The sequence below is a fragment of the Callorhinus ursinus genome, unplaced genomic scaffold (genome assembly GCF_003265705.2).
Source record: "Callorhinus ursinus isolate GAN/ISIS: 27379988/994484 unplaced genomic scaffold, GSC_fseal_2.0 scaffold23, whole genome shotgun sequence".
NCBI classification, from domain to species: Eukaryota; Metazoa; Chordata; class Mammalia; order Carnivora; family Otariidae; genus Callorhinus; species Callorhinus ursinus.
In genome coordinates, this window is record NW_027397085.1 from 11,363,332 (window position 1) to 11,390,684 (window position 27,353).

General features: G+C 36.3%; 2 protein-coding genes across 7 annotated transcripts in view; one reads left to right on the top strand and one right to left on the bottom strand.

Moving 5' to 3' along the window:
- Positions 1–13,707, bottom strand: part of PPWD1 (peptidylprolyl isomerase domain and WD repeat containing 1) — a 35,218-nt gene extending 21,511 nt beyond the window's left edge. For all 3 annotated transcript variants that reach the window (XR_012382056.1, XM_073905408.1, XM_025892878.2), the window contains exons 1-7: positions 13,489–13,707; positions 9,841–9,943; positions 8,753–8,853; positions 8,480–8,600; positions 6,193–6,640; positions 1,508–1,698; positions 458–647 (exon numbers count right to left, since the gene is read on the bottom strand). Coding sequence is in view for 2 of the 3 variants with exons in the window: in XM_073905408.1 (XP_073761509.1) it covers positions 458–647; positions 1,508–1,698; positions 6,193–6,640; positions 8,480–8,600; positions 8,753–8,853; positions 9,841–9,943; positions 13,489–13,684 (1,350 nt within the window). In the remaining variant the exon portion in view is untranslated. The remainder of the gene's footprint in view (positions 1–457; positions 648–1,507; positions 1,699–6,192; positions 6,641–8,479; positions 8,601–8,752; positions 8,854–9,840; positions 9,944–13,488) is intronic.
- Positions 13,708–13,799: 92 nt separating this feature from the next.
- Positions 13,800–27,353, top strand: part of CENPK (centromere protein K) — a 63,407-nt gene continuing 49,853 nt past the window's right edge. For 2 of the 4 annotated variants that reach the window (XM_025892784.2, XM_073905416.1), the window contains exons 1-4: positions 13,800–13,900; positions 15,835–15,889; positions 21,635–21,783; positions 24,596–24,652. In XM_025892784.2, coding sequence (XP_025748569.1) covers positions 21,667–21,783; positions 24,596–24,652 — 174 coding nt within the window. In that variant the 5' untranslated portion in view covers positions 13,800–13,900; positions 15,835–15,889; positions 21,635–21,666. The remainder of the gene's footprint in view (positions 13,901–15,834; positions 15,890–21,634; positions 21,784–24,595; positions 24,653–27,353) is intronic. The other 2 variants (XM_073905415.1, XM_025892782.2) reach the window with 2 other exon arrangements.

The following is a 27,353-nucleotide window of genomic DNA, read 5'->3' on the forward strand; positions in this document are numbered from 1 at the left end:
TTCTCAGGAATATACACTTTTAAGGTAGCACCATTACAAGGGAGTTAAAAGGTAATAAAAAGAAATGTGCTTAGAGAAGGAAGTATGCAAGTTCAGGGGAGATAAATTATGTTTTAGAATAAAAGATGAAAAATAATCTTTTGCAGGAGAATTTTAAAACCCTCTAGCAAAACTATTATGAATGCAAAAATACTGTAACTGCTCACTTCCTAACATCTTAGACAACACAAAAAGTTGTAGAAGCCAGAATGAAAAATTTTCAAAACAGGAGGGAAAACTACAAAATCAAGTCCTAGTTAAAAATTGTACAATATTAATGTTTTAAGATAGTATTCTGGTTGTTTAGAAAGTCTGCTACTATTGCCAACATTCTCTTCAGTTGAAAGTACAAGCTAAGAAAATAAAAATCCAACCAAATTGGAAGAATTAAGGTCTATTTCCTAGTACTTCCGCATACCATGTAAAATCTGTTCTTTTTGAAAGATGTACAAACTATTGTCGGGTCAGCTTGAATATTCTGAAGAACAGGGTTTTCAGAAGCTTTCATTTCTATAGTAGTTGCAGCACGATGTTTTTTGGCTATTCCCTGGAACAGAGCCAACTGCATCACTCTAATATTTTCTTGCTTGCCTAAGATGCGCACACACCTAGAAAATACGTTTTATTCAATAAAATTATCAGAATGAACTCCAATTATAAAAGCTTTATAGTTAAGAGAGGTAGGAATCAACTACCCTTTATCCTTTATCTTTGTATAAAATAACTAGTGAAAGCTTTTTAAAAAGTGTTTCTCATCCCCCTCCCCCAAAAAGAATGATTTTAAAATAGGTAGGTGGCTGGAATTTTCAGGTTAAAAAAATACAATCATCCAGTCATATAGTTTTAACCTATCCCTATCACTATTATTTTAATTGTTTTGTAAGCCTTCAAAGATTCTATACTGCCAAGAACTACAATATAAATTTGTTTACATGTGAAAATGTACAGCACTAGATTTTTTTTCTTTAAAATATACTTTTAAGTTCTTTTCATTTACATTCAGTGATAGTATCTGATTGTAGCTATTTTGTACTAAAACCAAATGGACTGTTTGCACAAAGGGCTTTTTGTGGTTTCATGCATTTTAACTTCTGATTTTATGTCTAGCAGGATGTAATGCTGAATTCTGTGGTTAAAATATTTGGCAACATTTAACATGAACCAGGCTAATTTAAATCAATAAGCAAAAGAGAGACTGAAACTTGTTAAAAAAAAAAAAAACCAACAACTTGAAACTATGCATATCTTTTTTCCATTTCTTTTACAAACATGAGTGGAAACTTTTTACATAAGATTATAAACAACCAAAAGACCACAGAAAAATCCAGTCAAAACATTTGGTTAAGTTTAGACATTTGGGACCATTCCACTTGTCCTGGAACAAACAAAACTCCCATTGTTTCCCTGAAGGAGGAAATTGTCCCCCATAAATGAATGCACTTTTAAAAAACATCATGTTAAAGCTTACCGGTTTGTTTCTACATTTATAACTTTAATGCCTAGCATTGTTCCATACAGCACGAAGTGTCCAGTTTCGTCAAAAACTATGTTAATTAATCTTACTGCATCCACCTTCTCCAACTCACGTTCTACAGCCATTCGTCGGCCAAATTCCATGTCGGGTAGCTGTTGCCTCATCTGCTGCAGTTCAGTAAACATCTAAGAAGCAAACCATTTATTAACAAAAAAGCTACATGATAAAGAGAATGAGAATTTAAATAGAAGCACAGAACACATTAAGAGTACACATTAAGTTTGTGTACTTATATGTCATCTTAAGGAGGATTCTAAATACTATAAGCAGGAAATAAAAAGGCATTAATAAGTTAAATCATAAAAAATAGTATTTATGCTAACTGGTTCTTCTAATTAAAAAAAAGTTAATATAACTACTGTTTTCTCTATTGAAACTCTATCTGCTGCCTTTTATAAGCCACAGACTAGTACCTTCTAATAGAAATATAATGGAAACCACATATATAATTTTAAATTTTCTAGTAGCTACTTAAACAAAGTAAAAACAGGTGAAATTAGTCTTAATAATGTTTTATTCAACCCAATATTTCCAAAATATAATCATTTAAACTTTAGGGGTGCCTGGGTGGCTCAGTCGTTAAGCGTCTGCCTTCAGCTCAGGTCATGGTCCCAGGGTCCTGGGATTGAGCCCTGCCTCAGGCTTCCCGCTCAGCAGGAAGCCTGCTTCTCCCTCTCCCACTCCCCCTGCTTGTGTTCCCTTTTTCACTGTGTCTCTCTCTGTCAAATAAATAAATAAATCTTTTTAAAAAAATAATCATTTAAACTTTAAGCAATATTAAAAAATTGAGATAGGGCGCCTGGGTGGCTCAGTTGGTTAAGCGACTGCTTATATATATATTATATAAGCTCAGGTCATGATCCTGGAGTCCCGGGATCGAGTTCTCCATCGGGCTCCCTGCTCAGCGAGGAGCTCTAACCCTCCCCCCTCTCATGTACTCTCTCTCTCTCATTCTCACTCTCTCAAAATAAATAAATGAATCTTAAAAAAAAAAAAAATTGAGATAGGGGCACCTGGCTGGCTCAGGTGGCAGAGGATGTGACTTTTGATCTCAGGGTTGTTAAGTTGAAGCCCCATGATGGATGTAGAGATTACTTAAAAATAAAATCTTAAAAAAATTTGAGATATATTATGTTCTATATTTCTTATATTAGGCCTTTGAAATCCTGTATTTTGTACTTTGAGCCCGTCTAAATTTGGACTAGCTTCAAATCAAGTGCTCAATAGCCACATGTGGCTAGTGGCCACTACAATGGACAATGCAACTAGACTTGGAAGGTCCCTGTACAGGGATCCTGGGCCTGACATGATATAACAAGCACTCAATTTTTGTTGAATGAATGAACTCTTATTATTTCACTAATTTATAAAGATTTCATGACATTTTAGAAAATGTTTCAAGTTATTTTTACAGAAAGCACAACACAGATTATCATTAGGTAAATGTGGCTTAGTATAGATGAATATTTTTTGTGAGTGTTCTGTAGTTTTGATATTTGGTTTTCTTTTCTTTACATATTTAAAACAATCTCAGACAGGGTCACATCACAATTACTAGGTATTATCGTACTATACCAAAATATGATCTTTCATTCAGTTTTCCAGATATTTAAGGCCTCAAGCAGCAGAATTCAAAAGTAGGTCTCCATTGGAGATGAAAAGAAACCAGGCTTATGTTCAATCTATTTTTTTTCATGCCTGCATTAACTGGAAATCCTGTTTTTCTAGATATGGAAAGAACAACAATGTAAACAACTCCAAAAAACCAAAGGAGGTATGTGTATTAGGGAACAGCAAGAAGCAAAGGTCTTACAGGACAGATAAAAAGTCTGGTCTATAGCGTTTCTTGTCTCCAGTCTCTGAGACTGATAATTGCTTATTTGTATGCTAGAAATAGCCTAGATGCTCGACTACATTTTTGTAGTGAGAGACTCTTGATTATTTTGTTACAGATTCATTTTTTTTAAAGATTTTATTTATTTATTTGAGAGAGAGCGAGAGCGAGAGCGAGAGAGATCACAGAAGGAGGGGAAGAGGGAGAAGCAAACTCGCCGCTGAGCGGGGAGCCCGATGTGGGTGGGGCTCAATCCCAGGACCCTAAGATCATGACCTGAGCCAAAGGCGGACACTTAACTGAGCACCCAGGTGCCCCGAGAGGCTTCGTTTTCAAGACTTAAGATTTGTAGATGGCCCTCTGCCCACATATAAGTATTTCATAAATGCTAATCCGACCTGATTAAGTACCTCGGTATCTTTTTACATATTCTAGCCTTAATACCAGGGCCTCTGTGATATTCAACTGTGTAGCCATATACAGCATATGCATATCTCATTAACTGTGAGATTCCACACATTTACTACCACTAGCATTCTAACTAATTTGTTTTTGTTTTGTTTTGGTAACCTCTCTCATTTTGAATCTCAACTTCTATCATAAGCTTTATTACTGACTTCCTCTTATCATCTCAGCCCTTTGAGTTCAACAAATGTTGAAGACAATGATGAAGAAATAGAGTGGGCTGAACAGCTCAGAGTATTCATGTTAAGAGATTTATATCCAGAGACTGTGTTTTTAAATGTTTCTTTTCTGAAGGAATCTTCAAGGAGCTGCAAGCTGGTAAAGAGTCTTTAAGTTATACTTAAACTAATATTTAGTTACCATCTACCTAAAGAAGAAAACAACACAAAGGAAGTTTTTCTCCTTTTCTTTAAAAGTAGAGTGGAAAGCTATTCTCTTCCACCAAGAAAATGAGTCATGAGGATGATCTGACCAGCAAACAGATCTTCACATTTGTCTGGATTCAGACTACTTCAGGCAGATAATCCACCCAACTTATTGCTACTTGCCACCAAACAAGAGTGTCACTAATAAGAATAATAGAATTTAAGACCTTAATGCAGGGAATCTAATATAAATTGGTCACTACCAAAACTGTAGAATTGACATTGTCATACAATACATGTTACTGCTACAAAGGTTCAACCCACAGACTCTTAGAGGATTCAACATACCATTAGCAGTTAGAGAACACTTCAGGAAAACAGGTGATGAAACCCAAATTTCCACAAAAAACAGTTAACTTTGCATGGATAGAAACTCTTATTCTACAACTACATGCTTTAACAAATTCTTGTTAGCAGTTATTATGTGTCAGGTATTGTTCTTAGTGCTAGAGATATAAATATGAACCAAAACAGATAAGGGACCATAGATCGCATAGAGTTTAATCTATGAGGGGTTGATAAGTATTAATAAAAAATAAGACCATGCCAAATGCTCTACAAGAAAATAAACAGAGTGATATTAAGTCACATAAAAAAAAAAAAGTTGTCCTAGGGGCTCCTGGGTGGCTCAGTTGGTTAAGCATCCAACTCTTGGTTTTGGCTCAGGTTGTAAACTCATGGGTGTTGTGATCAAGCCCTGAGTCAGGCTTCACGCTGAGCAAGGGCAGAGTCTGCTTGAAGATTCTCTCCTTCTGACCCCCACTCAGGCTCGCGGGTGTGCTTAATCTCTCTTGTGTTCTCTCTAAAGCAAATAAATCTTAAAATAAAAAGTTGCCCTAGATTAGATGAACAGTGAATTCCCACAGGAAGTGACCCTTTAAATAAGATTTAAGGATAAGTTCAACAGGTAATGGAAAGAATGGGGGACGGTTGACTCCAGGCAGCAGGAACAGCATATGCAAAGGCCCTGTGGTGGGAGACATGGTCAAGAAACTGAAAGAAGGCCTAAATGGCTAGAGTAAGAGGCAGGGAGAAAGGTGATTTATAGTAGGGTAGAGTGGTAGGCAAAGGCCACAACAAGGCAGGCCATGAATTTGGTCTTGATCCTAAGAACAGGAAGTCACAAAAAGGTTCAAAGAATGACATGATCAGATATGCACTTTAAAAAAATTGCTCTGGGTGCAGCGTGGATAACAGATTAGGAAGAATCTAGGACATAGGCAGTAGGCCATGAAATAGTCTAGGCGAAAGATCATAAGCTACAGTATGGACAGCTGTGCTGAAAGGAAATGAACAAATTTAAAGCATATTTAGAAAGTAAAATTGACAGGATTCATGATGAATTTAAAAAAGAGGGGTAAGGAAAAAGAGTTAAGAAGTTAAGGATGATTCAGGTTTCTTTGGTTTCTGCAAGCAAATGGATATTGGTGCCATTCATGAACATAGCAAAACAAAACAAAACAAAACCAAAAAAACAAAAAACAAAACAAAACAAAGGATAGCACCAGCTCTGTTCACAAGAGAAAGCTGGAAAAATCAGTTTGGGAGTAGTCATACAAACAGACAGGAGTGAACAGAGTTAAGAAAAGGCTAAGAAAAAAGTCTAGAATGAGTTTTGAGGAGCTTAAGAGGATGGAACAAACAAAACTAAACTAAAAACATAGCCATATAAATATAAGGATAATTGGCTCAAAAGGTATCACATCACAAATCTAGGGAAGAGAGTTCTGAAGAACACTGCAAGACAGCAGACAGTTGAATAATATCTTCAATGTGCTAAGAGAAAATAACCATCCATGTAAACATCTATATCCAGAAAAAAAATCTTTGAAGAAATAGCACAAAATAAAGACATTCAGAAAAGGAAATCGTCATTAAATTTATATTGCACTTACACTTAGTGATTCATCAAAGACTCTCATGAGTTTTCCAGTTAAAAATCTGAAAATTCTAACTTTTCTATCAGAACCAATAGTAGCTATTTTCTTCCCATCAGGTGAAAAACATATGCTGGTTGGATAAGCCTTGCACTTGGCAAATTCATATAAATCTGTGTCAGTTTTATATTCCCAGTTCACATTTTTGGGGAACTTATATTCATGAGGAGGCCCAGTCCAGTATTCAATCATCCCAGATTTATCAGAAGACACTACTGCTTTGTAAACTGCATTCAGCCGTATCTGAGTAAGAGGTGATGTATGGAGTTTGTCAAAAATATGAAGTGGCTGGTTATCTCCTCGACCATCATAAATGAAAATTTTTCCTGTGCTCTTCTCAGAAGCAGCAACCGAAGATATGGCGTCCCCTGGGCAATAGATCCACTCACATTGTCCAGGAAAATAGCTAAAATATTTAAGAATTGAGGGAAAAAAGAAATCAATACAAATAAGCATCCTTATCCACCCTCACCACCAAAAAAATGTCCTGGCCAATGATTTAGTTAGTTTTGGATTCCTTGCTCAAAGTAGCAGAGAGATAGAAAATGGGAAGGAACAACTAAAAAAAGTTACCAATTTTTTTCTTTCTGACCTTATTAATGTAATGGTAATAACTTCTGAGGATTTATCAGACCACAAAGAAAACTGCATATAGCAGATCATTTACTTCTCTTGGGTAGATAAGAAAACCAGATCAGACCTGAACCTTAAAATACTCCAAGGATTTCTGTCTTTTGGATTTCTGTCTATGTCTCAGCTACGTATAACTTACTTTTAAATAGCTTAGCATGTAACAGTATACTTGATAAATCCATCCTTGAAATGTTTAAAATTAAAATATTTTAGTTATAACTGTGATCAAAAGAAAAACATTTTGATATCACATTCTCATTATTAGTAACTTCATCTTAAAACTATAAAGTTTGAACATGCTACCTGATGAACAAAGTGTAAAAGAACTGGGACGAATTTAATCAATACACCAAACTTACACACTCAAATGAGTGTTGTCTCCTTCTATGCAGTCAGTTTGAGAAGTTACACAGTTATTCCAATGTTGATGCTGATGCTCAAAACTTTTTTGGAACTTCTCAAAAGTTTTTTAGAATTTCTACCAAAACTTAAAAAAAAAATACTCTTTCAGTATCCTCAAAGATGGCAAAGGTTCAACATTTATCAAAAGATTTAATTTTTAAAAACAGCTAGTGTGGGTAAACAAAGCAGGGGAATAGGATAGATAACCAAAAGACATTGCTATTTCTAGTCAAAAATAAGTTCTGACCATAAGTAATGAGACTGATTTCCTTTAGTGGCTCATAAACTGGTTTTGAAGGAAATTCCAAAAGAAATTCTATTAGGTAATGAACTGTTGTTCTCTTCTCCCCCCCAATTCATATGTTGCAGGTAACCAAGGTGATCGTATCTGGAGATAATTAGGAGGTAATTAAGGTTGAATGAGGTCATAAATGTGGGGCCCTAATCCCATAGGCCTGTGGCCTGAGAAGGGAAAGCAAGATACCATTCCTCCCTACATCCTGTCCCCAAAGAGAGTCCTCACCACAAATTAAACCCTGCTGGAACCTTGATCTTATACTTTCCAGCCTCCAGAACTCTGAGAAAATAAAATTCTATTGTTTAAGCCACTTAGCCAATGGTCTTTTGTACTGGCAGTCTGAGCTAAGACAAGTCCTAAAACTTTTTGACAATGCTATGATTTTAAAGCTGACATTCATTTAGATATATATAAATTCAGTATGGTATCTGAAGAAAGACATGCTCAAAACAAAGCATTCATCTCATTCCTGTACAGTCTAACCACATAGTTGGGGTATCAATATACTTCAAAGTTTAAAATAACCAACAAATCACCTCAATTCCAAAATGTATATAAGCCTTATAAGACACAATACATATGACTGAAATAAACACAGCAAGGGAGTTAATTCTAAGCACCAGTATATTAGACATGATGGATCCTTGTTAATTCATTGAGTAATGTTAAATGGATATAATGAATCCTTGTTATGATGCGGTTTAAAAACTTCTGTGATTAATGACAAAACCACAGCAGAAGCCTCCAAAGAGATAACAAGGATTCATTTCTAATTTTCCTAAGCAAAATACCAGGTACATTTTTTAATGGAATGGCAATATATTCTGTTTAGAAATATCTACAAAATGGTGAAGTTTAGTTTAAAAATTATTTCGCTAAGTTAAAAAATATATACTTTAAAAAAAGACTCACCCAAGCTTCAGCATATTGATCATGTCAAAGTTCACTACATCAAACACCTTCATTGCTTTATCATCACCCACAGAACAGAACAATGCTCCCTCAGAGCTAACTGCAATACTCTCAATAACTCCTATTTAAATAAATCAAATTAAAACACTCTAGTAAATACCAATGAAACAAATATACATGATTCAAAGAAAAAAAGCATCTTAAGAGAAACTTTAACCAATACAATTTAAGAGAGCTACACAAACACATACAAACACAAAGTGAAATTCTTACCCAGATGACTACGAAAATGTTTAACAAATTCAATTCCCTCTTCTATTTTTTTCCAGAACTTAACATGTCCATCATGACTGGCAGTAATAATAAAGTCTGTCCTGCATATATAAAATTGTAAAAGTTACTTTGTAAAACAGATGAATTACTTAGTACTCCCAAAGCAATCATTCATGAGACTTTCTGACTTTCACCCCAAAGTAGGTTTTTTAAAAAATACTTTCCTTTATGAAGACCACTATTGACATATAAAAAAATATCTTCCTTTATGAAGACCACTATTGCAAATTTTGTAGTTCTTTTCTAGATATCATAATAGTTGCTGTGGTACTAATTTTAATCCCAAAAGCTAGGATCAGAATTAAGCTAGCACTTGACATTAAAAAAAAGAAATTTCACCAGGAATCACTAGACCTGGGCACCTGGGTGGCTCAGTTGGTTAAGCAACTGCCTTCGGCTCAGGTCATGATCCCGGAGTCCCAGGATAGAGTTCCACATCAGGTTCCCTTCTCAGCGGGGAGTCTGTTTCCCCTTCTGACCCTCCCCCTTCTCATGCTCTGTCTCTTTCATTCTCTCTCTCTCAAATAAATAAAATCTTTAAAAAAGAAAAAAAAAGTAATCACTAGACCTTAGGGCCCATTAATGCTAAGATCATCCTATAGGCAGTGTTTTCACAAAGAAAATTACACTAGTTTTCAGAAGTTGATAAATCATTAAATCTCAGTATATCCCTTCTCTATACAGCAAAGTTCAATACATTTGTTTTGTATCCTACCCAAGGTGTTTGGTTAAGTAACAAAAAGATTTTATACAGAATAGTCTCCCTTGTAAGGTATATAAAAATAGAAACCATTTACTGAAACCCAGAATATGCCAGGTACTTTACACATCTTACCTTGAATGCATTTCTTGTATGATATAGGAAAGAGTATGTAGGCCTTTATTTAACTTAAACTATTACAGAACCTATGACATTAAACAGAAATCCACAGTATCCTAAAGTTACTTCTACAAATCCTCCTCAAAACTGAAGCATTTTTATAAAACACATTTTTCAGAAAGAAATTAAAAAGATGTGACAGACTTACTTGGTGCATACCACATGGGTGATAACATCTCTATGCATATAACTGCGTTCATACATAGATGCACTGGGGAGGTTTTCAAGATAGACTCTTTCAAATTCCAAAACTGAGGGGAAAAAAAGGAAAGAAAAATGTATTAATTGGAACTATTTACTATTTTGTACTTAAGATTTTCTAAGTTCTATTTTGTATATTCTTCTAGATTTTCTTCAATTTCTCTCAATTCACACGTAATGAAAAAAAATTTAGTGTTACATCACTTGTAACTTCTATTATTTCATAGTAGTGAATAGCACCATCATTTAGTTAGTCATGACAGGTTCTCAGTTATTATACAGAGGCTTAACTGTCCCCAGAACTTAAGAACTGAGTGATTCTGGCTTAATATGAAGGTTCCATTAAGAAACAAAAACCTTAAAAAGTTTCATGAAATTATCACAACCATCTTTCCAACCACGTAGAGTCAATTATCAGGTCTAATTTAAATAAGTAACAAGAGGACAGTGGCCACTTAGAAGATGTCTGTTTATCTTTAAGGCACTAATCCTCTTTGAAGTCACTGATACTGGGATTAGAGCAGGTAAACATGATAAAATACTAAATGGATTTTTAGAGCTGAAAAAATCCTGGAGTTCTCAAGTTTTTCCAGGGACAAAACATTTGTAAGAGTGTTAATCTGAGGAAATACTGATTTCATTACAAGAGCTATGAACAATTTTACTAGCAAAAATTGACATATGCGTATCTAGTAAAATAATCCAACGATGGCCAAACAGGACTATAAAAAGTTGCTACATTAAATATGAGATGTTTCATAGTTTTTCCTAACTATAATGTATAGCAGACTCAAACTTGAGTCCAACGAACTCTTTTCTCCTTCATTTTTAGTAACAGAAGCCCCATTTTTATATGGGCATATTGACATCCAGCTATAATTAAGAGGACCTTTCTCACCTTCTCCAGAGTTAGGTGTTACCATATGTCAATAAGAAGTGTTGTGTGACAATGAAGAAGTCTCCTTTTAAAAAGTGTTCCCTTCTTCCTCAGTCCTACAGTTTGGAACTGGGATAAACGCTGTTATTCTAATAACAGCACTGGGACAAAGATGAGGGCCATATCCTAGCGATGGTAGGGTAGAAGGCTGGAAAGAGCCTAGGTCACTTTTGATCCTCTATACCAATCCTAGACCATTTACTTTGGGACTCCTTTTACACATGAAAGAAGTACACCTCTGTCTTTTTTAATGTTATTGATTTTTTGGGTCTTTACGTAATTGGCAGCTAATATAACCCTATCTGATACACATTCCTTTTGCTGTTTGTTAGTTTACCTGTTGAGCAGATATTTACTGAAAACAAAATAGGTTACAAGGCTCAGGGACATGAAGAACACATAACTCCTGTCTTTGAGAAACCATGAGTTTAATTAAAGGTAGTGTCATATAATAATTTATAATGTCTTTCTGAAAATGAATACAAATATCCAGTGTCCAAAGAACATGTTCTATTTCTAGAAATATATTATCAAACTCCTGTCTTTTTATTTTTTTTAAAGATTTTATTAAGTAATCTGTACACCCAATGGGGGATTTATATTTACAATCCTGAGATCAAGAGTCGCATGTTCTACCGATTGAGCCAGCCAGGTGCCCCAAACTCCTGTTTTTTTTTTAGATAAAATCTTCAATGATACTTTTCTAATGTTTCATACATGTTTTTTTAAATTTCAATTTTTTCTTCAAACCGAATACTATTGATTGGCTTAAATACAATGAGCATCGACTTAAGGGCAAACATTTTCTTTCTTTCTTTTTCTTTTTTTAAAAAGATTTTACTTATTTATTTGACAGAGAGAGTACAAGCAGGGGGAACAGCAGGGAGAGGGAGAAGCAGGCTCCCGCTGAGGAGACAGCCCAACATGGGGCTTGATCCCAGACCCTGGGATCATGACCTGAGCAGAAGGCAGACACTCAAGGAGCCACCCAGGCGCCCCTAGGGCAAACATTTTCACACCTAATTATTTCTGTCCCTGTTAATTAAGTTTTATAAGATCTTTGTCTCTTAACACTAATATCAGCACTTTGATTTTTTTTATTTTTCCATTAGAAAGGACATATAAAAATATTCTAATGCAACAATAAGAGCATTAACTTTGTCATTTTCATTCACTCAATAAATACTAAGTGAACACTTGCTATGTGCAAAGCACTGTAACAAGCACTGAAGCAAAGGAAGAATGGACTTTGCTTTTATAAGTTTACAGTCTAAGCAGTGGAGAGGAACATTATCAATCACATGAATAAATACGCAATTTTAAAAATGTAGGAAGTGCAATGAGGGAGAAATTGCTGTGGAAACATTTAACAGAAAGACCTAACAGTAAAAAAGATAATGTACTTTAAAAGTGTCAACGTACAGTGTTCAAAAAAGTGGCTTCTTCAAAATTTGAATACATAAAATTTGAAGGTTACCTGTAAATTCAGCTGTTAAATATTACCTCAGAGTTATGATCAATGTTCTTCAGAAACCTGACCCAAACTAAAGAAGTCAGAGGCTTTACAGAGGAGGAGATGGTTGAAGGTGAATGCTAAAGTTGAGCAAGTTAGCCAAGTGAAAATGGTTGAGGGAAATCATTTCAGGTATACACCATAACATCCTGGTAGGCATTCAAATAAGAAAAAAAGCATGCCCCATACTCAAGTGTCTTAACATGGCAGGAGTACAGACTAAGGAAGACAGACAAAGTTAGGATAGAGAAGCAGTGGAAATGTTTTGTGAGGTAAAGAGAGATCATGTCATGAAGAGCCTTGTAGGCCATTTGGGGAGTCTGGACTTTGTTTTGAAAATAATGAGAAATCACTGAGTGTGAAGCAGAGAGAGAAAGTAAGATTTGAACTTTCAGAAAAATCGTATTTTAATGGTCTTACACGTTTAAGAAAGACATTTTACAGAACAACTTTTAAAATAAGAAAATTTAACCTCTTTCCCCACCCTTTTTATTTGATAAAACCTGGTCACTATTCCACGAAAGTAGGAAAATACTTCAGGCCTTTGTATCTCCTGCGTGTGGTTTGAAAACCACAGATCGCTGGTTTTAGATGAAAAATTTGTGATCTAGGAAACTTGTGTAACTTTCCTAGGTCAAAAAAGTCATCACTGGAAGAGTCAGGATTATAATCATCTTTACCTACTCTTTACGATTCTAAATAGGCACCAACCTCTCGCCCCCTCCCCGCGCGCCCCCAACAAACTAACAGCATTCCTGAACTAAGAGCCTTCAAGAAAACCGGACTCACATCTGCTAAACGGAGATAGAAATTCCAACCTCATACGCCTGCAGTAGGGATTAAATGAGAGGCGCCTAGCACATAGCAAGTAGTGGCACAAATTAGCTTTAGCATCTATTAGAACACATTACTGTAACACATCCGTGATTAACATTGTTAGATATTATCAAAAAGACGCTGTACTCAGCCCAAGTCACTATTTCGGGGAAACGTGCAAGTATAGATTGGCCAGCAATCAGAAGATCCTCTCTTCTGAGGGCACAAAACCCCACAATCACACACCATCTGTTTTTGGGGTCTGGTTTGAAATCTCCCAGTCGCGGGACGCAGATTTCAACTCGCCCTGTGCCTATCTCTGTAGCTACCTTTCCTCTTCTTGGCCAAGGTTGCCTCTACAGGTAAAGGCCCAACCCAGCGCTCTTCATTTTCCTCTTCGTTCTCTTGGGCCACCGCCACTACCACTGTCAGCTCCCTTTCGCTGAGTTCTGTTTTTTCCGGTTCCTCCGGGTCCCGGCGCCTTCTTCTTCTCAGCTGTGAATCGCTACCACCTTCCGACGCCATATTGCCCGAGTTGTCACAAAAGACGCGACACACACACAGCTCGGCTACCAATCTTAAAAGCGGCGCAGCTTGCCCGTCAGCGGCCAAGCGAGTTTCGGAATTGGCTGGGGTGGGTAGGAGCGGATCCAATCAGCAAGCAGCGCGCGCAAACGTCCTAGGCCTGGAAACCTTGTTTACGCCCGGCCGAGAAGACCTGAAGTCCGTGGCACTGTGGTGGTAAGAGATAGGCAAGGGAGAGCGCCTTAACGGTTGAAAACTTGCCGCTGGGCCCGGCAGGTCCCAGGATGTGAAACTGCAGCCCCGAAAGTGGGACCCTTACCTCACCGGAATTGTTTACCGGACGTCCAGCCAGTCGCTGCGAGCGGCTCTTCTGCCGCTCTAGAAACACCCCGGGTTAGGAGAGATTGCCCGAGGGGCAGGGAATTGAGGGAACTGGTTAATTTGCGGGCCTCCCTTCAAGCTCTCCAAACTGACTTCTTGCCTGAAGGCGGGGGGGCGGCGGGGGCGGAGAGAATTATGTACTGTATTCTTCCAAGAAAGTAAGGTAGAGAAAAAAATGTTATTAAAATCATAAGGAAGAGAAATACATTTTCCGTACTGTATGTGTATTTACTGGAAAAAAAAAATCCTTGTATAAGTGGACCTGCGCAGTTCAGTACTATGTTGGTCAAAGGTCAACTATGTTAGTTTCGGGTGGACGTCGTAATGATTGGCTCTTTTTATATATTTCAAAATGATCACCACAGTAAGTCTAGTTAACATCTGTCACCATGCATACAGGATTTTTTTCTCTGTGATGAGAGCTTTTAAGATCTACTGTCTTAGAAACGTCCAAATACAGTATTATTAACTACAATCACTATGCTGTACATTTCATCCCCATGACTTACTGTTTTATAACCGCAAGTTTGTACTTTCTGGCCCCCTTCACCCATTTTGTCCTCTCACCACTCTGCCTTTGGTAACTACCAATCTGTTCTCTGTATCTATGAGTTTGGTTCTCTTTCTTTTATTTTCTTCCTCAGGATTCCACATCACACATAAGTGGGATCATACGGTAATTGTCTTACTCGGTCTGACTTATTTCATTTAGCATAATGCCCTTGAGGGCCATCCTTGTTATTGCAAATGGCAAGAGTTCATTCTTTTTTATAGCTCTGTGTGTGTGTGTGTGTGTGTGTGTGTGTGTGTGTGTGTGTGTGTTTATATACATGGCCACATTTCCTTTATCCTGTTTGAATCTTTTGCATGTGGCTATCCAGTTTTCCCAACACCATTTATTGAAGACACTGTTCTTTCCCCATTGTTTATTACTGGCTCCTTTGTTGTAAATTGACCATATATGTGTGGGGTTTATTTCTGGATTCTAGTCTGTTCCATTGATCTTAGAGTTATATGGATACTTTCTATTAGTTTATTTCATGTATAATATACATGTCTTTTTTCCAATAATAGTATGAGTTTCTTTAATTTGGTATTAGCTCTTTTAAGTTTGTATAGCATAGTATCCCTAAATATAGCAATATTCTCCAATAAGTGAGTGGGAATTGGAATACTAACAGAGATCCTCAAGAGGTTGACTTACTCTCTTTTCAGAAAGTACATTTAAGGATACAAAATGTGGGAAAGGGATAAAGTTGAACTCTTACATGTTTTTACTTATTTGTATTCTCATGCTACATTGAGTTGCCATTTCAGCTAGTTTGTTGAACATCTATCCACACACATGCACACATACAATTTCACATTTTTTTCACATACTCAATGTATTTTACTGATTAGTATTCTACAAAGTGGGGAAAGATCAATTTGCACTTAATTTTTAAGTTAAGTTATATTTAAAACAAATATGTATATAGTGTTTGACTCTTGCTTAAAAATATTCTAAAATTGTTAATGATTGTAGCTTTGTGAACTTAACTATATCTTTTATGTATAGCAAGGAAGATGTTCTGTGTAAACATTTTTGGATATGACATAAGCAATTTAACTAGTCTTACTAGTTGACTTCAGATAGGTAATAGTAATGTTAATAGCTAATAATTATATAGTTCTTTATATGCTAGGGACAGTTCTAAGAGCTTTATACATATTAATTCATTTAACTGTCATAACTTTATGGGGTAAGTAATATTATCTTCATTTTACAGATAAGGAAACTGAGGCACAGACAGTTTAAGTGACTTGCCCAAGGTCACACAGCTTGTAAGTATCAAAGCCAGGATTTAAACCTAGACAGTCCGATTGTAGAGTTCACACAAAGTTTTTTGGATAATGCTGTAGTAAGCATACCCATGTAGACTAAAGCAAATATATCTATCTATAGGATTATTCCTAGGAACAGAATTTCTGGGTCAGAAGATAACTATATTTAAAGTTTTGATGGATATTTCTTATCCTCCAAAGTGATTGGTTTACCAACAGTGCACACCGCTTGTTCAACACTCTTCTCCATATTGTTTCTTATGAAATTTTTCACTATTGCTAGTCTGGATGAAAAATAACACTTGTTTATTTTGCTATATATATATATATTTTGCTATACATATGCATATATATATATTAAGATATATTTATTTGAGAAAAAGAGAGTGCATATGAGTCAGGGAGAGGCAGAGGGAGAGGAAGAGAGCAGATTCTGCTCTCATCATGGAGCCTGACATGGGGTCAGTCTCATGACCCTGAGATCAGGACCTGAGCCAAAAACCCAGAGTCAGCTGCTTAACTGACTGTGCCACCCAGGCGTCCTTAATTTGCATTTTTATGACTTATGAGTAAGTTTAAGAATGCATTTTTCTATGTTGAAAAGATATTTCTCATTTTTTTAATTCCCCATTTGTGTCTTTTGCCCATTTCTATTGGAATGTTTTTGTTGTTTAGCTTTTTATTGCAAAGTAAAATATACCAAAACCCGCATAAAATAAATGTAAATTTTTTTTTAAGATTTTATTTATTCATTTGAGAGAGACAGAGATAGTGACAGAGAGCACGAGTGGGGAGGAGAGGGAGAAGCAGGCTCCCCACTGAGCAGGGAGCCTGACGTGGGGCCCAATCCCAGGACCTCAGGATCACGACCTGAGCCGAAGGCAGACCCCCAACCGACTGAGCCACCCAGGTGCCCCAATAAATAAATTATTATAAGGTGAATGCCTTTATCACCATGGAGATCAAGAAATAAAACTTTGATAATCACCTCAAAAGTCACTTATTTGGCTCATACCAATCACAGTGCTCTCTTCTGCCTTCTCTCTCCCTCCCTCCAAAAGTAATAGATGTCCCGATTTTTATTCTGATAACTTTTTGAATTTAGGTGTTTTTGTTTTTTTTTTAATGGTTGGTTGTTAGATTTTCTTTTCTTATTAATTTGTAGGCATTCATTATCCATTAAGAAAATTAAGTCTTGGGTGCCATATATATCACAAATATTTTCTTTAAATTTTGGATTTTACATTTTAGCTTTTTTTTTTGGTTGAGCAATTTGCATCTCTTACTCAGTGCCATGAGGGAAAATACACACAGTGCGGTGTCTTAGTAATGAGGTGTTAGATTAAATTTTAACTTTTTTTTTTTTAAAGATTTTATTTATTTGATAGAGACACAGTGAGAGAGGGAATACAAGCAGGGGGAGTAGGAGAGGGAGAAGCAGGCTTCCTGCAGAGCAGGGAACCCGATGTGGGGCTTGAACCCAGGACCCTGGGATCATGACCCGAGCCGAAGGCAGATGCTTAATGACTGAGCCACCCAGGCGCCCCTAAATTTTAACTTTTTAATGGTATCTTTGTCCATGTAGAATTTTAAAAATTTTATAGAAATTTCACTTAGTTTTGTTAGAAATGCTTTCCCAACCCAAGCAAAAAAATTGTCTCCATGTTTTCTTCATGTTCTATTTTATCATTTCTGTTTTTGGATTTTTTGAGGAATGCAGGGATGGTGTTAAGATTGAGGTATATATCTAGGCTTATTCCCCCCCCCCCAAATACTATGCAGTTAGTTAAAAAGAAGGAGTAAGTTCTATAGAAGACCAAATTATACGTGGGAAAAAAAAGCAATATAGTATATGAAATATCCTCCAATTTGGATTGTTCTTATATCCCTTTAATTTTCATCGCTGTGGGGGCACCTAGGTGGCTCAGTTGGTTAAGCTTCTGCCTTCGGCTCAGGTCATGATCCCAGGGTCCTGGGATTGAGCCCCTCATCAGGCTCCCTGCTCAGCAGGGAGCTTGCTTCTCCCTCTCCACACCACTTGCTCATGCTCGCTCTCTCTCTCTCTGTCAAGTAGATAAAATTTTAAAAAAATTTTGCATTGCCATCTCTGTTATATATCATAGGTCCATAAATGTGTTCCGTTGTTCAGTTTGCCTATCCATGTGCTAACTCTATGCTATAAAAATTAGTATAGTTTTATAATAAGTTTAAAATCTGGTAAGGCAAATCTTCTCATCTTCTTCATGATGGTCTTGGCTGTTTTTGGCCCCTTGCCTTACCATAAACTTTAGAATTTGCTTGTCACATGCCCCAAATACAAACAAAAACTTTGATTAAGATTTAATAGATCAACTTGGGGGAATTAACATCTTCACAGTATTGAGTTCTTCAATCTCTGAACATGATGTATCTCCCTAAGTTTCTTTAAAACCTCTCTGTTGATAAGTTTGATTAAACAATATAAAACTTAAGTTCCATAAAATTAGTATTTCGGGGGAGTGGGTTATTCTGATTTGTATTTGGTATTGTGGGGTAGACATCTTGATTATTCTTTTTTCTTCTGTCTACTTCCTTAAAATTGTCCCACCTTTGAATTTCATGCCATCAGGCTCCACCACCTACCACTCCTTGCAGTGGTTATCTAGCAAGATTATATAATGCTCCTTCATTTCTTGAAGATTTTTAGCTTCTTGCTCACTGCAATCCTCTGCAGCACTACTGTCATACTTCATGGTGATTTTAATATCCATCTATGGCTTCTCTTTTTCTTGACCTCTTTTCCTCTATTGATTATATTCTCCATCTTAGAGTAGTTACTCATTCCTGTGGTCATACCTGAAAGACTGTCATTCTCTCGCTTTGTCTTTGTCTGCACCTGTGCTCCTACATTTTTTTTTTTGTGCTGCTACATTATAAAAGAAAACATATAACCATGTTTTAGTTTCACTTTAAATTGATAACTAATAATCTCAAGTGGGCATTTAATGCTATCCAGTTATTCTACTATTTTACCCTATCCCATTCTCTTATATATCTCTTTTATACATTTCTTAATGTGTTTCTTAAATCTTCAGTGCTTTTCCCCATTTGCATTCACAGCTGATGACCTTAGTTACCATTTCCCTAAGAAAAGAGAAGCAGTCCAAATAGAACTGCCATAAGATCCTATCAACACATCTACTAATGTACCTGCATCTATGCCCCTAATATTCTGCCTACCCTTCCATTAAAATAAACTATATATACTTCATTCTTAAATCAACCTCTCTACATGTGTATTAAGTCCCATTCTTCTTTCTCTCCTGCAACTCCTACAGTATTTCCTTCTGTGTTGTTAAAGATGCTCTATTTTCTCCTTTCTTTTACCCCGAAGATTTGTTTATTTATTTTAGAGAGAGAGAGAGTGCATGTGAATGAGCAGCGGGGAGAGGCAGAGAGAGAATCTCACACGGACTCCCCACTGAGCATGGAGCCCCATGTGGGGTTTGATCTCACAACCCTGAGATCATGACCTGAGCTGAAATCAAGGGTCAGATGCTCAACCGGGTGAGCCACCCGGGCACCTCTCTATTGAAACTACTCTTACGAAGGCCTCCAGTTCTGTGTATTTATTCCACTGAAATTATTGTGACAAATTATCCTAAGACTTAGAGGTGTTAAACAACCATTTACTATGCTCAGCAATTCTTTGCGTCAAGAATTCATGACAGGATGCAGCAGGACAGCTTGTCTCTGTTCCACAATGTCTAGGCCCTTGTCTAGAAGACTCAAAAGTCTGAGGGCTGAATCATGAGAATGTCCATGTTCATGTCTAATGGTTCATGCTAGCTTTTGGCTGGGAACCTTGGTTCCTTTCTGTGAGGGCTTCACCATTGGTCTCTTCATTTGTGCCAGTTTGGGCTTCCTCACAGCATGGTAGGATAGTGTTAGGATAGCTTTGTAAGAGATAGTGTTCTGAGACAGAGGTATTACTGGTATTGCCTTTTATGACTTGGTCTTGGAAGTCACTTCCATAGTGACTTCTATTCATAAAGACAGAAAGTCATAGTCAGGTTCATGGGGAAGATAAATAGACTGCCTCTGAATAGGGAATGATAACCTGAAATATTGCTGTGACTGTTTATGGAAAATACAGTCCTCTACCCATGTTGCTAAATAAATTGTCAATTCTGTTTTTATCTTATTTGACCTTTCTTGCATTTGATAATTTGAAAATTCATCACTCCTTCCTTTAATACTTTTGTATTTTGAATTTCAGGATTTCATACTCTTAATTTTCCTCTTACCTTATTGGTGCTTTTTAGACTCTTTTGGTGGTTCTTCCTCATTCTCTCCAGGTCTGGAACTCTTTTGTCATTTCTGCCTGTACACTCTTGCTTTTGTGATCTCACCCAGTCTCATGGCTTTAAATATCTTATATGGTGATGACTCAAATTCTAGCTTGAAACTGCCCCTTGAACTCCATACTGTACATTTAGTTGCTTAATCAGCATCTGTACTAATAGACACCTTAAATTTAGCAAGTTTGAAATTGAATTCTTAATTATCACTCCCCCATATCTTGCTGAATCTGTTTCCTCCACTGACTTCTTCATATCAGTAATCAGCTGGCAGCTCCATCTTTCCAATTGCTTAGGCCTAAACTTTTTTAATAATAAAAAATTTCTTGGATCATTGCAATAGCTTTCTAACTGGTTTTTCTGCTTCTTACCTTACTGGCTATTGTTAACCAGAGTTGTACTGTTAAAATATAATTCAAATTATGTCAATCTCTTCTTGAAAACCCTCTAATTGTTTATCATCTCAGCTTAAGTCCTTAAAATGGCCTACAAAGCCCACATGATTTCATCCCTGTAATCTCTCTGACCCCATCTTGTGTTCTCTGCCTTAATTTCCTCCAGTCACACTGGCTGCTTTACTGCTCTAGGACATGGCAGTCATATTTCCTGCCCTAGGGTCTTTGCATTGGCAGTTCCCTGACTGGAACCTCTTACTCTAAATATCCCTGTCTCACTTCCTTTTTTTTTTAAAGATTTATTTATTGATTTATGAGAGAGAGAGAGAGCACGAGAGGGAAGAGGGTCAGAGGGAGAAGCAGACTCCCCGCCGAGCAGGGACCCCGATGTGGGACTCGATCCTGGGACTGCAGGATCATGACCTGAGCCGAAGGCAGTCGCTCAACCGACTGAGCCACCCAGGTGCCCCCTGTTTCACTTCCTTATCTCCTTCATGTTTTTGCTCAGTTGTCAGCTTCTCAATGACCTTAAATGACCACATTATGTGTAAAATTACATTACCTCTGCCTAAGCACTTCCTGTTTTCTTCCCTGTCTTGCTTTCCTCCATAAAATTATTATTATTTCCACTTATATTGGGGTGCCTGGATGGCTCACTTGGTTAAGCGTCCCACTCTTGATTTCGGCTTAGCTCATGATCTCAGGGTCCTGAGATGGAGCCCCATTTGGTCTCCTCGCTCAGTGGGGAGTCTGCTTGAGGATTCTCTCTCTCCCTCTTCCTCTGCCCCTCCCCCTGCTAGCATGTGCTCTCTCTCTTGCTCTCTCTCTGTCTCTCTCAAATAAATAAATATTTTTAAAAAGTTATTATTTCCATGTATAAATTATTTGATACATGATAGAGATTTTTGCCCATTTTGTTCATGTTCACATGTATAGTTCCTAGATGAGTATCTGGCAGGTGATAGGTGTTCAACAGATATTGTTAAGTGAATAAATGTTTTTTACTTCAGTTTTTCTTATAAGGCTAATTATTACAAGGCACATGTCAGTGAATCAGCAAGATCTAGATCCAGACAGTACTACAGATATGGAAGATGTTACAAATGCTGAAGAAGAACTTATTAAAGAATGTGAAGAAATGTGGAAAGATATGGAAGAAGTAAGTACCAAGAGGTAAAAGTGATATATATATTAATTACTATAAGATTTAATTCCATTTCAATAATAGACTTATGGAAAATAATTATGCTGGTTCCTGGAAGCCATTATATTATACAATAAATATTTGTATGGCTTTTAGACCTATAAGCATTTATTCAAGATTCTTTATGCCAGATGAGCTATAGAATATATTATACAATAAATATTTGTATGGCTTTTAGACCTATAAGCATTTATTCAAGATTCTTTATGCCAGATGAGCTATAGAAAGAGAAAAAATTATGGCTATCCCTGCCATAGGAGGTTATCATCTATTAGAAGCAGTAGCCATTGTATTAGAAATACTGTGGTAGAAATGCAAAGACAACTTAGGATGAATAGTAAACCTAGATTGAAAGGGTCAAGTATAGCTTTCTAAAAACAGTAATAACTAGGGGCACCTAGGGTGGCTCAGTCGGTTAAGTGTCCGACTCTTGCTTTTGGCTTGGGTCATGATCTCAGGGTTCTGAGATCGGGCCCCACATCGGGCTCTGCTGGGTGTGGAGCCTGCTTAAGATTCTCTCTCTCCCTCTCCTTCAGCCCCTCCCCCACCTCTAAAAAAAAATAAAAAGCAAGTAATAACTGAATTCATTTCTAAAGAATAAATAGGAAGTACCCTCTGAAAGTAGGAGAGTTACACAAAGCAGAAGGAACAAAATATATAAACATTGGGAGAGTTTAGAGAACTCTAGGTAGAATATTATGACTTAGTAAATTAGAAGAAGGACCTGTGGAGTAAGGCTGGAAAGTTAATTAGGAGCAAGAACATTGAGGATTTTGTCAAGTTTATAGTATGGCAAGCCATTAAAAGATTATAAACATGAAGTGACATGAGATGCAGTTTGGGAAAATTACTTGGTAGTTTTGAAGAAAATGAAATATAGAAGACAGACTACAGGTAGAGCATTTAGGAGGCTCTAGTACTAGTTCTGGTAAGAAGTACTGTAAGGGGGCACCTGGGTGGCTCAGTAAGTTAAGCGTCTGCCTTCGGCTCAGGTCATGATCTCAGGGTCCTGGGATTGAGCCCTACATTGGGCTCTCTGCTCAGTGGAAAGCCTGCTTCTCCCTCTCCCACTCCCCCTGCTTGTGTTCCCTCTCTCACTGTGTCTCTCTCTGTCAAATAAATAAATAAAATCTTAAAAAAAAAAAAAAAGTACTGTAGGGCTAAATCCTGTCATTGCAAATAGTAGGATTTAAGAGATACTAAGGAGGACCAAAAAGGATTTGGAACTTAATTGTTGTGAAATGGAGGAAAATTATGGATATTTTCAGGTTTCTCGTTTGGGCCAACCTTGGTGAGGTTCGTTTCCTAAGATGGAGAATAATGGAGGGAACACATAATTATGGAGTTTGAGTGAAAATATGAATTAATTTAGAAAATGTTGTCTTTGAAATTTATGTACATTTTCTGAATTAGTGAGATAGAATCACTTCTGGTAAACTACAGTATGCTGGTAAAAGTTTTTTGTACTTAAAATAGCATAGTATATGATACAGGCCCCAGACTTTGCATCCCATTCTTTGCAGTAAAATTTGAGATTAGGGCAGGTTATTGGTTTTCTTTTTTTCTTTAAAAAAAAATTTTTTTTTAAGATTTTATTTATTTACTTGAGAGAGAGAGAGCGCACAAACTGCAGGGAGGGGCAGAGAGAGAGGGAGAAACAGGCTTCCCACTCAGTAGGGAGCCCAATGTGGGGCTCTATCCCAGGACCCTGAGATCATTACCTGGGCCAAAGACAGATGCTCAACTGACTGAGCCACCCAGGTGCCCCTAAAATTATTTTTTAATATAAATCCTTGGTACTCTGTATGATTAGTGTATTTTCAAGATTATATAATTGTTTTTTTCATTTTGGTATTTTTTTCAGTATAGAAGTTGGAATTTAAAAATAACCAATTTTGGGGGGCACCTAGGTTGTGTAGTCGGTTAAGCATCCAACTCTTGGTTTTGGTTCAGGTGGTGATCTCAGGGTCCCAGAATCAAGCCCCATGTTGGGTTCCGAGCTCAGCATGGAGTCTGCTTGGGATTCTTTCTCCCCTCTCCTTCTGCCCCTCTCCCTGCCCCTGCTCTCTCTCAAATAAATAAATCTTTAAAAAAAATTATTATTTTTTTTGTAAAAAGATAACTGCTACCAGAAGTAAACACACAAGTAAAATTTAAATTACCCATATTTTCAGTCAGATGTAATCACTATTAATGGTTGTGGGGTTTTTTTTAAATAATTTTTTTATTGTTATGTTAATCACCATACATTACATCATTAGTTTTTGATGTAGTGTTCCATGATTCATTGTGTGGTTGTGGGTTTTTTAAAATGGAATAGAAACAATGTCTCCTGAAGGCTTTATTTTCTTATGATCTTAACTATCTTTTTACCTCTTTTGTTATTTTTCTATAGTGCTTTCCTTCTTATTCTCTTATTTCCTATTTTTCCATTATCTAGCTTCTAATTCACCCTAGCTATTAGTTTATATTTTCTCTTTCTTTATTTCGTATGCTCATTTTTTTGTTCTATATAGAATCTAGTATCCCCTTCTACTTTTGGTGTGTTCACCTCAGGACCTGTTTGGGAGCCTTCCTGATCTTCTTGCTTAGAAAGTGAGGAATATAAACTCTTCTTTTACATCAGTTATTTGTATTTATTATTTTAAAGGAATATTACATGGAAAGGGAATTGTCTGTTATATATAAAAGCTTATAGTGTGTGACTTATTTACTTTTTTTGTTTTGTTTTGCTTTTTGTTTTGTTTTTATTACTTTTTAAATCAAGTGTCAGAAAAAATTATCACTTGTTGGAACTGAGACACTCACTGATTCAAATGCTCAGGTATGAATCCTTTTTTTTTCTTCCTAAAAATAGATAAATTTAATTCATTTTGTTTTGGATAAGAATATTATTCATCTGTATTAAACCCACATAGTAGCTTTGTTGTTACCTGTATGCTTAATCACTTGGAAAAGTCTCTACTCTTCCTGATTTAAGAGAAGTATTCTAAATACTTCTTTGAATAAACTATTATAAATATTTTCTCTATCTTTTAACAGTTAAACATGTTTAACTGTTGAGTGAAAAACTGCAATTAAGATACCTTGTTAAAAATTTGAACACATACTGTCCTACTTTGTCTTAGGTATAGTAGCCAGTTTTTTTTTTACTATATGTGTGGAACCTTAACTTATTTTACTGTATGTTTAAATAAAGGATTAAGATATCCACTTTAATAATCAAGGACCTGTGGAATTGGCTTAAGAATATACCAATGGATCAGTGCAACAGATTAAAAATTTTTTAAAATATGACAAAGATGGTAGTTCCAGTTTGTGAGAAAAGGATGAATTAGTTAATAAATGATAGTGGTACAACTAGTTATCCATGTGGGAGAAAATAAAATTGGACCTCTGTCTTTCATTATATAAACGTATATTCTGGATGGATTGCCATAAAAATCTTACAAGAAAAGTTAGACTATTTGTGCAGTTTAGGGATAGGACAAACTTCTTGACTAATAGTAGAAACCTAGATATTATAAAAGAAAACTAGATATATTTGACTATATGAAAAATTAAAAATGTTTTAGTGTTAATTTTAAGAACAAAGTCAAATATATGAATGATTCTAAAGAAAGTTCTCTAAAACTGGTATTAGCATGTCAGAAGATATAAGAACCAATTGAAGTACTCCTGAGTTCCAAATCATGAGGTTTACATTTAAAAACTGGTTCAGTTTGTTACAAGGGCAGCAGGTGAGGAAGGTGTATGCTTGTGTCTGCTGCCAGCAAGCTGCAGTTGCGGGTTCGTGTGCTTCATGGCCTGTTACATGGAGAGCAGCAGACAAGTGAAGCAGAGCCAGCAGTCATCAGTTCATGGAGTGGGATATAGTACAGAAGCTTTCCTGAGGGATTTTGGTTTTTATTCTACTTCTTTTCATTAAGACTGGAATCAAGCTTACATGTAAACTATTGGTAATTTAAGTTTACTTTTGTGCTATTCAGTGTAAAACTGTCTATTTTGAAAAAAATGTTGGTTATGAAAAATAAAGATTGAGGCACTGCTTCAAAAAGACACAAATTTTATATCATTTGAGCATGAAAAGGAATAATGGCCTTGATTGGTTATAACAATTATGAAAAAATGAAAATCTATGAGCTTAACAATACTGAATAAAAATGAGAATGAGAGAGAGAGAAAAAGAAGGGGAAAAACTAGTCACTTTTGGTAGTACCTATTACATCAGATCTTTAAAAATTACTGATAAAGAATTAAGCCATCTTTTAAAAAAATTTGCATCTATCAATAAATATAGAGTTCTCTTGTACCGGGTAAAACTGAATATTGTATTTGAAACAGCATTATATAGTAAATAAACTGTCATCTGGTTTTCTTGGGAAATGTGGTTTTCATATTGTAGAAACAGACCTACTGAATCAGAGTCACTAGCAAGCTGATGCAGCCACTTTGGAAGACATGTATGGAGTTTCCTCAAAAGGTTGAAAATAGAGCTACCTTATGTCCCAGCAATGGCACTACTGTGTATTTACCCCAAAGATACAAATGTAGTGATCTGAAGGGGCACCTGCATGCCAATGTTTATAGCAGCAATGTCCACAATAGCCAAACTATGGAAAGAGCCTAGATGTCCATTGACAGATGAATGGGTAAAGAAGACATGGTATATGTATATATATACCATATATATATATATATATACACACACACACACACACACACGCACACACACACACACACACAGTGGAATACTCAACCATCAAAAAAAAAATGAAATTTTGCCATTTGCAATGACGTGGATGGAACTAGAGGGTGTTATGCTAAGCAAAATAAGTCAATCAGAGAAAGACAATTATCATAGGATCTCACTCATATGTGGAATTTAAGAAACACAACAGAGGATCATAGGGGAAGAGAGAAAAAAAATAAAACGACGAAATCAGAGAGGGAGACAAACCATAAGAGACTCTTAATCATAGGAAACAAACTGAGGGTTGCTGGTAGGGGTAGGGTGGGGGGATGGGGTAATTGGGTGATGGACATTAAGGAGGGCACATGATGTAATGCGCACTGGGTATTATAGAAGACTGATGAGTCACTGACCTGTACCTCTGTAACCAATAATATATGTTAATTGAATTTAAATAAAAAAAATAATCTCAAAGTAGAAAAAATAATAAAATAAAATAACTGCATAATTTAAAAAAAGGAATACTAGGTGCTATAAATAGTAATTTAAGGAGTACATTTATTAAATCCTCCCCCCCCCAAAAAAAAGAATCACTAGGGACTGGGCCACTACATTTCCTGAATGATTGTCATGCAATGAGCCAAACAAACAACTGGCTTTGGTGGAAGTGCTTATATAGTTGTAAAGAATCTATCTTGAGATAGTCAATAAGAACATTGTCTAAGGGATCCACAAAATATCTTTTCCTATTGTGTTGAGAGTCCCCAGGATTACTCTCAGGAGTAATTCACAAGACTCACAGTAACTCACAAGAGGACTCACAAGGCTTAGT